The sequence below is a fragment of the Protomyctophum bolini genome, assembly GCF_963924005.1.
Source record: "Protomyctophum bolini genome assembly, chromosome: 10".
Lineage (NCBI taxonomy): Eukaryota > Metazoa > Chordata > Actinopteri > Myctophiformes > Myctophidae > Protomyctophum > Protomyctophum bolini.
The window spans coordinates 39,321,686-39,337,033 of record NC_137871.1 but is presented as its reverse complement, the minus strand read 5'-3'; the positions used below and the strand labels follow the sequence as shown (position 1 = coordinate 39,337,033).

The following is a 15,348-nucleotide window of genomic DNA, read 5'->3' as shown; positions in this document are numbered from 1 at the left end:
ATTTGTCCTCTGCAGTTAACCCATCCTAACTATTAGGTCAACTGTTGTTGTTTTTTTAGCACAATGGGGTTTACTCAAGGACACAAGCCAGGAGGAGACACACCCAGAACCTTCCGGTTCCCAGACAACCACTCGCACTGCTGCCCATTACCCAGAACATTAACTGTAAAGAATTAACCGAGTGGCCACGTGTCAGCGTCAAACATATAAACCCAGGAAGAATAGAGGAAGCCTACCTTGGGGTTGTAGTCGTATATGAAGAATAGAGGAAGCCTACCTTGGGGTTGTAGTCATATATGAAGAATAGAGGAAGCCTACCTTGGGGTTGTAGTCGTATATGAAGTTCAGATAGAAGAATAGAGGAAGCCTACCTTGGGGTTGTAGTCATATATGAAGAATAGAGGAAGCCTACCTTGGGGTTGTAGTCGTATATGAAGTTCAGATAGAAGAATAGAGGAAGCCTACCTTGGGGTTGTAGTCATATATGAAGAATAGAGGAAGCCTACCTTGGGGTTGTAGTCATATATGAAGAATAGAGGAAGCCTACCTTGGGGTTGTAGTCGTATATGAAGTTCAGATAGAAGAATAGAGGAAGCCTACCTTGGGGTTGTAGTCATATATGAAGAATAGAGGAAGCCTACCTTGGGGTTGTAGTCATATATGAAGAATAGAGGAAGCCTACCTTGGGGTTGTAGTCGTATATGAAGTTCAGATAGAAGAATAGAGGAAGCCTACCTTGGGGTTGTAGTCATATATGAAGAATAGAGGAAGCCTACCTTGGGGTTGTAGTCGTATATGAAGTTCAGATTTATCCTCAGCTTCTTCATACACTCGAAAGCTTCACGGAACCTCAAGCTGACAGAGAGACAAGATATATGAATGTGACTAGTGCCTTGTCGGTTTTAAATTCAGAATTGATTAGAGAAAACAATTGGTGACACATATCAAAAGTGTCTTGCCATACTGATTAGTGCCTTGTATGTCAGCTTTAAATTCAGATTAGAGAAAATAATTGGTGACAGTTATCAAAAGTGTCTTGCCACATACCATGAATGCATATTTTACTGTGGTGATTAAAGGGCAAGACTAACTCCAAAGGTGGACAAACCTCTACCACAGCGGTCTTGCCCTTTAAGATTCAAACCCCTAAGGCCTAATCCCTACCACTTGAAGTCAGTAAATTAATCCTGTGCTCTAAAGATTGAGCTACACTGTCCATTATCCACATACTGTAGAGCTGTATAGCTCACCTGTCCAGCCACGTCCTCAGCTGAGCCAGTACCAGCGCTCGATGGTGAACGGTCTCCAAGTTACCACGTGGCATCTTGACACACACACACACACACACACACACACACACGCCATTTTCAAAAGATGTTTAAATACATTTGAAAACTATAAATGGCACATCCTGCATAATGTTACTTTTAGTACTTTAAGTACATTTTGATGCCAATACTTTTGTACTCAAGTACATTTTGAATTCTGGACTTTTACTTGTAACAAAGTAGTTCTATATTGCAGTATTGATACTTTTACTTAAGTAAAAATGTCGATTTGACTGGTTTAACTCGTGACATGTACAGCGTATACTAGGTTTACCAACAGACGTTCAACATGATTATTTGGATGAATACACTATAAACCTAGTGTATTCATCCAAACACCTCCAAACCAACCTGTAGAATGACCCTGGTGTCCTGAGGGACCACCGTGACGATCCTGGAGCCCCTCTCTACGCGCCGCACCGTCTCGTCATTCGTTCCTCCGTCTGTGCTCAACGCCTCCTGCAGCCCTAACGGGGGGGCAAAGGTTGGCATAATAAAAAGGCCTGTTCACACTCCACTTTTAGGTGATGAAGTGACCACCGAAACGGTGACCACCGAAAAGGTGCGTGCGCGCGACTCTGTAACATACCTTTAACTGTGAGTATGCTCAGTTGGAGGCAGCGACAGGTGTGCGAGTGTGTGGTGAGCAGGAGAAAGTCATCATAAACCACAAAGGAGGAGACATTAGAGGCCACCTGAGGAGGAACCAGATCAATCCATTCACTTAGTTCCAAAACCAGAGCAGCACGCTGACAATTACAATAGTAGTGAAGCACCCACTATGATTATGCTTACAGGACAATTTCACAACTATGTTTTGAGATGAAGAAAACACAAGGCCACCACAGTTTGCTAGCCTGGTAAACCACCCCTACCAGTCTAACAGTTTGCAGTTGGAATGGGTCAACTTTTACACTAACGAACATAGTTGATTTGTTGTTTTAAAATAACCCATATTGCGTTTGCTACAATATATTCAACTGTGCCCAAAATCCTTTTAACATTTAAAATGTTCACAATCTAAGCTGAGAGATAGTTCGTATTGCATTCATACCTCAGTGTCACTAACGTATAGGTGGGATCTGTCTGTGAGCCCCAGCAAATGTTCCTGTGGACATCATAAACATGGAGACATAGCAAAGTACATTATGAGCCTAGATAAATGTGGAGGGAGCAGTGTTGACATGAAATGTATTATTCTTAAAATATTCACATTCATGAAAATTCTTCCCAGAACATCTTCAACAGTGGCAATACAACGTTTCACGTTTATGGTGGACTTTCAATCAACTCCCACCATGTTTCTTTTTAGTTTTTGGCTTTTTGCCTTTAATGATACTTTAATGAAGTTACTGAAGTGAAGATAGTCAGGAAAGAGGGAGAAACATGCAGCAAAGGTCGTCATGAGCAGGAGGACTCAAACACGCAACGCACTGTCAGGCCAGAACCTATTTATTATGTGGCAAAGCTCACAATGATACTCTGATTATGTAATTATGCACACGTATGTGGAGCGGATGTGAAGCTCGAGAAGCTGGCACCGTTTCCGACCTCGAGTCTATTCTTTTACCGTCACTGGTTTTCAAACTTTTTCATATCAAGTCCCATTATTCATTCGGCATATCTGAGCCACGGACCACCGTTTGATGAGATTTAGCCTCAAAACGAAACAATATTTTGTTATCGTTGGATAACAATTTGTCCATGGTGTATTGATGCGTTCGCAAACTAGTTCTTCCTTCTCTGGTTGCAGCGCCAAAAAAAGCAAACCCCGACAGCATAATCGGAGCAAATATGGCGCAGTGTGTAAGGGCAGTAACTGTGGGGTGTAAGGGCAGTGTGTAAGGGCAGTAACTGTGGAGTGTGAAGCCCACCACACACCGGCTGCGACCGTCTGCGGCGTGGCGCGTTGCCGCGCGGCGCCGCCTGGAAAATAGAACTGTGTTCTATCGGCGCGGCGGACGGAGCCGGTGTGCGTTAGGTTCATTGAAAATAATGGAGGCGGCTGTGTGCGCCGCGCGGCGCTGCGCGGGGGACGCAGCCGGTGTGTGTCGGGCTTAAGGGTGTAAGGGCAGTGTGAGGGCAGTAACTGTGGAGTGTAAGGGCGTAAGGGCAGTGTGTAAGGGCAGTAACTGTGGAGTGCGCCTCCCTACCTGACCACCAATGCTGCAGAGGGCCATCTGCACACAGGAAACGGGGAAATTCACCCTGTAGCCACTGGAATCCATCCACTCCTCCACGGTGAGCTCAAGAGAATCTAGACACATGAGGCAAGAGTCTTTATTTTCCTGATGTATACAGATGGGTTTAAATTGTGTTGTACTGCTGAGCTATTTAACAATAGCTTCTTTATAGCTTAGGAAAGCTGGGTGGTCAGTGAAATCCAGACGCATACAATAATGAGGTTTCAGGTACAGTTGTACATTACTTGTTCCAGTAAGTGCATTTGTCTACTGGAAATCGTTGTGTAAAATAGCTCTAATACTAGTAGAAGAACGGATTGACTGAAGGAGTAGTTGTGACCAGGGGGGCAGTCCGACAGATATTTTGTGAAGCTACTAAGGAAATCGGGATTTCCTGAAAGTTCATATAATAATGGCCTGTTGTGGCGCTGTCATTGGGCCCAAAAAAACCCATAGCCCCATAGAAGTCCATGTATTTGGGCCCAACTTCACCTAGACTGTATTACCTTAATAAACATGGTCATGAATACTTTCTGCTTCCAGTCACTAGTTTAAAGTCTCATTTCTAATGTCATAATATTCTTTTTGGAAAATTATGGTCCCATTTATTTTAAAAATGACCATAAAGTCGCGTATGTTCTGAGGGGTGTGGCTACCGTTACAGTCTATGATCGGGATTCCCCACCCACTCGAGTCAAAATAAAAACCAACGGAGAAAAATGGGGGGGAAGTCCCGCCTCGTTGTCTGGGCCAGCCAATGGCCAGCTGGGCCCAAACGGATCTAGAAAGATGGCGATGTACAATTCAAGGACTGACAGGCTTCATTTTACGTTCATGTTAGACCCGCGGAACGCTTTGTCCATATTTTTTACAGTCTATGGTTGTGACTGACCCCAGAGCAGCTTCCTGGTTTGTCCATCTTCTAGTTGCAGGGCCACGGTGCTGGTCTGGGAGCTGTAAGACATGCCGATCACAACACCTTCCACCTCCACCTGGGACCTGGACACAACACACCAAGGACACTTCTTTACTTGACTTTATTGGTGTATTGGACGGCACAGAGCATATTAATGAACATTACAAACAATTGTAGCGTAAATACACTGGATTTAGCAGAGATGCTAATTTTCAGACCTTAAACACTAAACAATACTGACATAACAAGACATGACATGAGAGGACAGCATACAAATACATTTCAAACACAGTAAAAAGAGAAAATGTGGACACTAGGAGGAGCTGGGACTCGAACCTGGCAATAGGCTTCATACGTACCAATGTCTCGCCTCAGGCCTTTTGTTTTTCTCTTTCTTACATTTTTATCCCACGATTTTGTAACCCAGTTTTCTTTTCACCCAGTGCCAATTATCTAATGTAATCCTGGGCGCTACACTTCCTCTGCCAACCTGGGGGGGCAGCGGACTGACCTCATGCCTCCTTCTATGCATGAGGAGTCCAAGCTGCTTCTTTTCACCTGACAGAGGGGAATTTCCCCGGCCGGACGTAGCGCGTGGAAGGGACACGTTATTCCGACCAGTTCCTTTCCCCTCCATCAGGCGCCCCGGCTGGCCAGGGGGAGGTAGTTTTAGAGACCAGGATTACGGCATGTTTTTGTGAGGGTATCTACCAGCGGGAATCGAACCCAGGACCTTCTAGCTGTGAGGCGACAGCACTACCAACTGTGCCACCGTGCCCTAGGCCTTTTGTTTTTGTACGCTATGGTAGGCCAGAATATAATGAATAGCTAATGAATTAACTGGATCTTAATTAATAACTATATTGTTATAAAAGTTAATAAGTAAATGGCACAGACCCCTGTTTGTTACAGGGGCAGATAGAAATGCTTATGGTATATACTGTAATGGAACAATTTTGAGTGCTTGAATGTGGCATGAGGTTATTTAGTTCTTTAAAATGGTAATTAAATGTATTTTAAAAAGAAAAGTCCTTTTCAAACAGGAGCTCTTTCATTGTTCAAGGTCTCTTCAGACAGAGAGAAATGGTGTATTAGTTAAGACATTCAAAAGGCATCTGTAGATGATTTAAATAAATTCATAGTCATTGATTGATAGAAATTGAATACATTCGACTCTCAAAATGAGTTGCAAGAGCCCTACTGCAATAGTGGCCTACTACACGAAGAGTGTGCACACATGCACTTCATAGTTTGTCATGCTGGCATGCATTACCGACCTGCTGTGGAGTGTGTGTGGGGATCCGTGGTCCTCCTGTGCAGGGCTGAGGAGGGACAGTGTGGAGGTAGCAGGCAACAGCCCAGCACTCAGCCCCAGAAACACATCCTCCTTCAGCCACAACAGCTGTCTCAAAGCCAGCGGCTCCTCTTGAGTCACTGGAACACTGGAGCAAACGCGTACAACAACAACAGTGACACAGATACTGTAAAGGCTCATGCATACTCCAGTTTAGGTGACCCAAAACGGTGATAATGAGTCGAGGCCATCATACTCGCGTGATGTCCTTAAGCATTAACCCCGCCTCCCTCTGGTTCAGATGCAAAACCCCAGATATAAAAAAATATATAGATGCCTCATTGGTCGCTGCACTTTCGTTGGGGAGACCTGTCTCCAACGGGAGGTTGGAAGTCAAGCGGAATCTCGGGAAGGCAAGCGCTGCTGGGAAAGAGGGAGTCGCGCCTCTGATTGGATTCCGATCCCCTTCCGTTCTTCCGTTTTGCTTCAGCTATGCTTCGCAAGAAATCTCGGGAAAGGTTCACGCGTCGCCATCGCCTCCCGTTGCCTCCATGTTGCCTTCCGTTGAGATACAGACACCCCAGAGCCGTCTACCTTTATATGTCTATTGTCTATGCAAAACCAAGGGGACCGCCCACCAAACTTCTAGACCTATCAGTGAACGAGATGATAGCCAATAGTGAAAGAGTTGTCGGACAGTAAAAAACAGAGAGATGTGTGTCGGTCACCGTGGCGAGTGACATAATGCTGTAGTTTTCTAACCTTTATCACCTCAAACTGGAGTATGAGTAGGCCTTAAGTGTTTGTTTCAACAAGGCTATATTTTAGTGGCGACATTGATTCACTCATATTCAAAAATATAAAGTTAAGCGTGTTACCTGTATGTTGTGTGTAGGACCAGGGGGTGGGACAATAATCGGAACCCTCCTGTTGTCGTCTTATGAGATTGTTCCGCAGACTCTGGGTAGAGGGAGAGTTATCGATATCAAACAAACAGAAAGAAAACTAAATAACGACACAGTTGTAACATATGGACTTAAAATAACCAGTAATAGCAAAATAAACTTAAGAGAATACCGTTTTCTCCATTCCTTTGGTTTAAAATGAGTTAGGGCCTGGGGCTGGGGGGTGTTCACCCCTTTGGTGAACCTACCTCCGTGGCGATAGACAGAGATGTGACCGTCAGCTGTGAATGCAGCCAACTGATTGGTCCGCTGAGGTTGACAGAGGAAGGTGACCTGGTTGACGGGGCAGGACAGCTGGAGCTCAAAGGAACACATGGGAGGAGGAACCACGCACTGACGAAACGTCGTCACCAGGATCTTATCTACAGGTCACATAATAGAACATTATTAACACAATCAGTGCCGGGACTTTCTTCAAAATAAAGTCGCTAGAGTGCCAGAAGATATGGGAGATTTTACTCTGAAAAGCCCCGCAAGGTAATCCCTGTCATTTCTCGACCGTTTCGGATGCGGGAAAGCTCACCGGAACCCGGGCCAGCCCCCTGGGTGCATTCCTGGGGGTCTGGACGTTGCCACCGGGGATCCCCACACACTACAGTTGCACCGCTCACTTCATACAGGTGTGATTTTAATTTTTTCACCATGAACAGTGGTTCATAATTATTATCATCAGAAAGAAAAAAAAACAGCTACTGCTCATGTTGAAGTATGGATGGAAATGCCATGGAGCCAAGTAATAATAATAATAATTTTTATTTATAACGCACTTTATATTTTAAACAAATCTCAAAGTGCTACAGATAAAAATAAAAAAATAAAAATAAGAATAAAACAGTTAAAAACAGCACACAGGGCAGCTTAAGAGTCCGACTGGGCAAATGCCTTATTAAAGAGGAAGGTCTTTAGTCCCTTTTTAAAAGCGTCCACGGACTGTGGTGCTCTCAGGTGGTCGGGGAGGGCGTTCCACAGCCGAGGAGCAGCTGAGCAGAAGGCCCGGTCCCCCATGGTGCGGAGTTTGGTTCTTGGGTGTTTGAGTGTGTTAGATGTACCGGAGCGGAGGGAGCGGGTGGAGGCACATTAACACCATTTAGCAGTGCAATGCTGCCAAAGTTTGACAACGGATGAAGTTAAATGTAGCTTGTACATGAAATCTCTCTTTGAAATAAACTAGCCACTGTATCAGTAACACATCATCTCTCAGCGGATCCCCTCTGTATCAGTAACACATCATCTCTCAGCGGATCCCCTCTCACCTCCATCACTGTATCAGTAACACATCATCTCTCAGCGGATCCCCTCTCACCTCCATCAATCACAGCAACGTTGCCGCTGTCCGTGGCATCCAGCCCGGGGCTCCGCTCGGTGGTCCAGCCCCAGTCATACGTGAGACTGACCCAGCCGCGGGTCACCACGTGGAGCCGCAGGGGCTGCGCCGGGTCCCAGCAGACACACGCTGGAGCCCGCTGGGGATCTGCGCCAAAGTCCATGCTCTGCTTCAGGTACCAGTGGTAGTTTCCCACCGTCCACAACTGAACTATTGAGGGAAGATTAGATGTTGTAGACGAGAGGTTAAGTTAAGACATCAACAAAGAGTCCCCTACCAGCCTGGGTCTGCTGGCCTAGGGCTAGGCAACTTTCTTGGTTAAGGACATTATACAGTCATAATCCCTTTTAAAATATGTTAAAGTTAAGTTAAGTTAAAGTTATGCTAAAGTACCCTTGGGTGCAACAAACAATAAAGGGTTATGCGTCGAAAGAACGGCAGTCCAATACCATTCAAAACACACATTATATATACATTATGCTATTCTACACAGCAGCAGACAGTGTAGAATAGCATATAATGAAAGATCATTTGTCAAGACAGCTTAGTATTAACCCATTCTGACCGGGAACCCATTTTGGTGTTAGCATCATGTTATGCTTTAGCTATTGAAAAATAGCAGATCTACAAGCTCATAGCGCGCCACCGAGTGGCGCGCTACGAGCTTGTAGGTCTGCTATTTTTGAAAAATTCGAAGAACGACTGACATTTTTAGAATCTGATCTCAGGTCAGAATGGGTTCATCAGACCAGTGTGTTGTCCAGTGGAAACCTCGTATGAATCTGATCTCAGGTCAGAATCAATGCTCATATGCTCATCCTGGTCATGGACTTACTGTATGTGTTGACTTGGCAGTCCTCATTTGGAGCCATGTCTTCTAGCCACACAGCCAGAACAGTCGATTCACTGTTCCACAACAGCTCCTTCACCTGAAACAGACACACAGCACAAACAACCATTCATTTGTATTCTCGACAAAAATGCTCAACTACAAGGGGGGAAAATAAAATAAAATGATGACTGTTTGTAGTGGTGTAATGTCATATCTTTGCAATTTTACTATATTAATTGCCATCTACACAGGTGATGTTTTTGGGTCTCCCACGTGCCTTAGCCTGGTCTTTGTTTAATGGCAGTGTGAAGTCTCCATGTAGAAGGCCATTCTTTTCCATAAACACCACACTGTGCTTGTTGGGCTGTCGCTGGGTGGACGCGATCAGACTGCCTGATGGTCTGAAACAGAGGGAAATGGTTTCAGTATGGCTTACGACCAGAGATATACAAGTTATACGTACTGTAATACCACTAATATAATACACTATAATGCACAAGCGGCCTCGGTACGTCATGATTATATCAGGGCCACGGTAGTTGTTGGCATGACTTGAAGCAAAGTGTCTTAAATGCCTGTAGTTGTGAAGCGAGTTGGGCTTTGAGTGTACCGGAATTATTGCTATCATATATTTGTAACCAATGAACGTTATGTTGCTAACCGAAATCTAGCCTAAGATATGGAACGCATCTATGTCACCTTAGCTTTTAACCACTTCAAGCTGACATTTTTGGTGGTCCTTGCCTGAGGAAGGTCCGGAGGGACCGAAACGTTGCTTCATTAAATAAGAAAATACTCATGTACCGAGCAAATACACAGTGTGCGGGTGTATCCTATTGCTTTCATTGATGTCCACTGGCCTACGCACCTGTGCATACGCCTAATTTATAGGTATGCGAAGGTTTTCTCCTACAGTGGTCCTTTTGACATGAAAACCTTTGAGAACCACCGACATAGAAACATAGGTTTTTCTGAAAACTGTCGGGGTTTTAGAAAACATTTGTAGAATCTGGTCTGGGGTCTAAATGGCCTAAGCGACTCTTACTTCCAGCAGAGAGCTTGCTCCAGTCCATTGATGGTTTCGCTGGTGGCCTGCAGGACACACTCTCGGTTCCACACCCGGACCTTCCTGGCGCCGCTCTGAGGACACACGGCACTCACAGCAAACAGCTGGCCGTCCCCGCGCCACGTGATCCTCGGACGGCGGTCGTCCCACGGCAACGCTGGCTCCACCTCCTGTAGGTTTATTTGCACATATACCAGCGATAGGGTTGTACAAGTTGTTTAGAGGAGTGGAGACCAATGCTATAATACACTAAGGGCCTGGGAGCTTATAAAATAAAGACACAGGTGAAAACTAAATGTGCGTCATACAAGGAATAGCAAAAATACATTATCTACAAGCTCACAACTCCTCGCCGCAAGACACATTGTGAGCTTTTAGATCAGCTAATTTATTCCCTTTTTCTTCTTAGTTAGACAACTAGTTTAAAAATGCTGATGTGTTTGTACTCGTCTTTATCTGTGTCAATGTCCTTTGCTGCTCAGCAAAGCCCTCTGACAAACCTGTTTTGTTCATAATGCATGTGAATTGTCGTTATTGGGAGGGGAGATAACATGTGATTTAATGTGTGAGACAGACAGACAGACACAGGCAGAAGTGCAGAGATGAGTCAAGTTATTGTCAACTTGTGTTGCTCCTATTTGTACTGTAGAACTAACTAGTAGAATAAATTAACAGAGAGAGAGACAGGAATGAGACTGGCATTTAATACTAACCAAAGACTTCTTTTGGGCTGCCTGCTTCCCCTCCGAACCATGGAACTGGGTCTCTTTTTTACCCCAACCCACTGTGATGAACTTTCCTTCAACATAGAACATAGAACACACACACACAGACACACACACACACACACACACACACACACACACACACACACACACACACACACAGACACAGAGACAGACACAGACACAGACACAGACACAGACACAGACACAGACACACACACACACACACACACACACACACACACACACATGTCAGGTGCAAGCATTGCATATCAATATTTTGACAAGCACAAGGGACTATACTGTATCGTCTGGGATTCTCGATATTGTAATATGGCATAAGTGTATTTTCCTGCGTGAACATCTGCTGCTGTTTTTGCTTTTGAGGGGCGCTTAGAATGGAATTCCGAAATTACGTCATGTGGCAGCCAAGTCTATTGACTTAATGTTTGTTTAGAGCCTAATTATAGGGTCCAGTGTCTAGAGGGTTGAAGTGGTTTGGTGATAAGATTCTAGAAGTATCCAACTAGGTGTCAATTCCAATGCCACAATTCCATGCTAGAATGCTTTCTTATCTTTCTTACCTTTCTTTGTAGTTGTTACGTCCCCACCAAAGAGGTCCAGGTGTTTTTTTGTGCAAAAACTCCTTATTGGCTATTTCCCCTACCATAAGCCCTCAATGAATTGCATTGAATGGGAATTGAATGGGGCTATGGGGTGTTATGCTAGTTCGCTTATTTCCATCGAAAGAAGTAGTAAAGTGTGGAAATAAGTGAATTAGCACAACACCCCATAGCCCCATTCAATTCTCATTCAATTCAATGCAATTCATTTAGGGCTTATGGTAGGGGAAACAGCCAATAAGGAGCTTTTGCACAAAATAACACCTGGACCTCTTTGGTGGGGACGTAACAACTACAAAGAAAGGTAAGAAAGCCTTTTAGTATGGAATTCTCCTTTAATTGTGATAGTAGGTATTATGTCCCAAAAATCCCAAATCACGTTCACTGTTGTATAACCCAAACTATTACTAGTAATACTAATACTACTAATTACATGTGACTGTGAAGTGTAGAACTCTTGCCAAAATGTACCTGCCTGTGGCTACAACAACATGCTACGCATATTATAGTACATAACATCTCTAGTCAAGACCACATACTGTGACCTAGGGTGTGTTCAGATATGCGCTCGGTTTTTTGAGTGTTCTGGGCGGTCACGTCACAGAGCACAGTGTGGCTTATTTATGAACGACTAGTTAAAACTGGTCGCTTTAACCAGTTAAAGCCAGTTTTAACCAGTTAAACCAGTTAAAACTCAGCACGCACTGACCTGGGGGCGCAGCGCACCCGAACGACAACACACCCAGTGCACTGAATAAACGAACGAGAAGAGGGCACACCAGTGCACTCAGTGCCAATTTACGAACGTGCCCCTACCTTCACCAAAGTCATCCTGGTGGATTCCGACCTCTGTGATTGGCTCAAAGTCCTTCGTCATCATTATGACGGTCTCCTGGCCTGATGGGGTTAAGAAGAGATTATTCCAGAGGTCAAAAACAAGAAATTACACTGTTGTACTAACCCTCATAATGGTTACATATGTTGGTATAGATAGAGGGTATTACAGTAATTACAGGGTAATTTACATGTACCAACCGACCTGTACATTAATACTATTTGTATTTACGGTATTCATAATTATTATTTTGTGTGATGATTTTATTTTTTTATTTCGTGACTATGAATTCAATACCCAGGACCTGTATGGAAACAAGACCGCAAGGACCTTTTTTCAGTGATATCCTTTCAGTGTTTGACTGTACTCTGTTTAGCGTTTCCATTTCTGCCTAATAAAGTATTCAAATAATCGGTACTCAGACTGAACTCACCAGTAGTGAGCGTAACTAGTTCCTCATCAGGACTCCAACTCATGGAAGTCAGACCACTGTCCACACTACCAACACACTCCAACTGTGGGAAACACACACACACACACACACACACACACACACCCACACACACACACACACAGTGTCAAAGAATATTTAGCGCCGTCTGGGGAACAGATCTCCATGTTGTCCCTGAATACAGGAGCCGTTGCCTACTTGGTTTGTGATGAGGTTGTAGAGGAGGACATCTCCGCTGGCTGTGGCCACACACACAGCCTCTTGCTCAGGCAGGTCCTGGATGCCAACCACTGCCCCGCTACCATCCTCAGGGAGGTAATCCGCGGTTGTTAGCGATATCTCATTCACCACCTGAAAAGGACCAGACAATTGACGAGGTGACTGAAGCCATCCTTACCAGAACAGTTTGTGTTTTATTTTAGTTTCTTCGTTTTTATCATCCGGTCCAGACCGGATTATTACACGGGCGATTTAGGAACACAGATCAGGCTTTCCTCCGAGGTGGAAAGTCTGGTGACGCGAGGTTAGAAAGCCAGTAGCTAGATAGAAGCACACACAGCTCGTTTATCAACAACTTACCTGGCCGTTTTGCGGGTCAAACTCTGTGATGGAGTATTGGGAGGCCAGCAGTACCGAACCGGTCTCTGTCCGAACCGTGAAACACTGCGGACTGCCCGGGCCCTGGTGCTCTGCGTTCCGAAGGCTCTTCAGCAACTTGAGGTTCCGCATCTCGCATCCAGATGTATAGTGTTACTGTAACATGGTCAATGCACACATTATTACATATTCATGGCACATTATTACGCAATACCTTGAAGTTGTTCTCAGGTCCCCCTTGCTGTAATGCTAGTTCCTACCTTCCAGTGTGGATAGGGGGACAGATAATATTGTAGGACAGGCTAGAACAGTTACTGTTATTATTAAAAAAGATAAAATCAAAAAAGATATTTTAAAAATAGTACTCAAAGGACACTGGTTGTCCGAGTTTAGAACCCGCCGTGGTGTACGGTAAGAACTTAACCGGAATGTCTAAATCCTTGACACGACGATATCTGGGTTGTAAGGCCAAATAACCTGTCTTGTACGGAAGGCAAAGGAGTCTCTCGCGAGTCGCGAGGAGCGGAGGAAATAATGTTTGCCTCTTAACTCGGGGGTCAATAATCTTTATCTAGAACTTGGCTGGATGACTGTCACGATGACAATGTCAGTCAGCTGGATGCTTGTCACGATGCCATTTGTCTGTATCCATATATGGAGTTCTACATCTGGTATGATCTCAGCACCAGATGTCTCTGTCGTTTCCATAAATGGATCTCTCGTGAGGGGGAGCGAGAGTCTTCGTTTTACAGCCACCCCCAGATCTGTACAATATCAACAAGGCTTGAACAGTATATGTCGGCCCATCAGGCCACCCTATCGAGGGGGGTCAGAGTCAGCTACCCCACTACCCCTATGGTTCAGTTTGAGGTAACGTCCCCTGTGGTCTCTGATTAGTTACATGGTCGGCTTTGCATGGTGCAACTCTGTGTGGGGGTCCCTGGAAGTTCCAGACCCACAGGAACGCAGCCATGGTGCCGGGCCGGTTCCGAGCCACCCCGAAATGGTTGAGAAATGACAAGTGTGGGGGTCCCCCAGGTGGGCCGTCTACTGTACTGTACTGTAACACCCCCAAATCATCATACAGTTCATATGCGTGTCTGTGCTGCTGACACTTGTTTGTGCAAAGTTTTGCAAACAAACCAAACGCAATTTTTGTGCTCGGACAGACCCAGGGACACAAATAGCTGTCTATAGGAAACTTTTTTTTACAGGGCCTGTCAGATTCTACAGGCCCCCGTCTTTGAGAGCAGTTTTGAATGAATCTAGGGATTTTGATTGATTGATTGAAATCTTTATTAACAGTTTGCAGAATTACAGTACATTTCAAGCACAAACTCAATACAAAGACTGTTAACTGTGAGTGGACGACCCAATTAAGCCTTACACTTGTTTACAACAGGGTCCACATTGTTCAATTCATCAAAACATTTAGAGACAAACAAATAGACAATAGACAATAATTCACATTTCTTAATGGCTATTGGTAGGGCGTTCCAAGTATTGGTGCCATATGAGCGAAATTGGGTTACATACATACATTATCTTAAAAGCTACTAAATAAAGAAGATGGATTGAACTGTCATCGACATGCGCTGCTCTGTCCTGGCTAGATTGTTAGCTCCGGATGCTGGCTATAAAAACGTATTTATTTATATATTTGTAACCTGTCAAATCCAACCTACCTTGAAGAAGTGGTTTGATTTAACAGATATCCGACTATCCTACAACATGAACATGAACATCACACACATGCTCGTGTGCGTGTTGTGTTGTGGCATTATAACCTTTCAACCCAAACCACAACAAAACACAGTGAAATAAACCGTTGTCGTCCTCTGGTGGTGCGGAGTAACCTAACGCATTAAAACATATTTGTATTTATTTTGTATTTTATATTTGATTGTATGCTTACAATTTACAAATATACCGTATACTATCTACTATATTTTTAATTGCAAATAAGGACCAATATATTTATCCATTCTAAACAAGAAACAGTACCCATTAACGGACCACAATGACTCTGGGAGTGTACAAATGGAAACAAATTGACCTGTAAGGGTCCATGATTTGTTTCACATAGGCATTTGATTTAGGTATTTAATGGTAACTATATCTACCATTTAGGGAGGCCCGGAACCCCCCCTCAAGGCCCCTGTGTCCGGGGACCCCCAGGGCCCCTGCCCCCTGGTCCCTGGTCCCATGG

The 15,348-nt window shown here is 44.4% G+C and overlaps 1 protein-coding gene across 1 annotated transcript in view; it reads right to left on the bottom strand.

Annotated features, from left to right (window-relative positions):
• The window catches only part of elp1 (elongator acetyltransferase complex subunit 1), a 28,557-nt gene extending 13,623 nt beyond the window's left edge, over positions 1-14,934 (bottom strand). Inside the window, exons 1-20 of the mRNA XM_080774628.1 lie at positions 14,825-14,934; positions 13,122-13,295; positions 12,741-12,893; positions 12,525-12,606; positions 12,073-12,153; positions 10,622-10,707; positions 9,888-10,078; positions 9,120-9,243; positions 8,846-8,939; positions 7,990-8,220; positions 6,875-7,048; positions 6,600-6,681; positions 5,705-5,869; positions 4,404-4,510; positions 3,482-3,585; positions 2,383-2,436; positions 1,918-2,023; positions 1,680-1,795; positions 1,251-1,324; positions 777-855 (exon numbers count right to left, since the gene is read on the bottom strand). Coding sequence (XP_080630754.1) covers positions 777-855; positions 1,251-1,324; positions 1,680-1,795; positions 1,918-2,023; positions 2,383-2,436; positions 3,482-3,585; positions 4,404-4,510; positions 5,705-5,869; positions 6,600-6,681; positions 6,875-7,048; positions 7,990-8,220; positions 8,846-8,939; positions 9,120-9,243; positions 9,888-10,078; positions 10,622-10,707; positions 12,073-12,153; positions 12,525-12,606; positions 12,741-12,893; positions 13,122-13,271 — 2,253 coding nt within the window. The 5' untranslated portion in view covers positions 13,272-13,295; positions 14,825-14,934. The remainder of the gene's footprint in view (positions 1-776; positions 856-1,250; positions 1,325-1,679; positions 1,796-1,917; positions 2,024-2,382; positions 2,437-3,481; positions 3,586-4,403; positions 4,511-5,704; positions 5,870-6,599; positions 6,682-6,874; positions 7,049-7,989; positions 8,221-8,845; positions 8,940-9,119; positions 9,244-9,887; positions 10,079-10,621; positions 10,708-12,072; positions 12,154-12,524; positions 12,607-12,740; positions 12,894-13,121; positions 13,296-14,824) is intronic.
• Between the last annotated feature and the right edge of the window lie 414 nt (positions 14,935-15,348).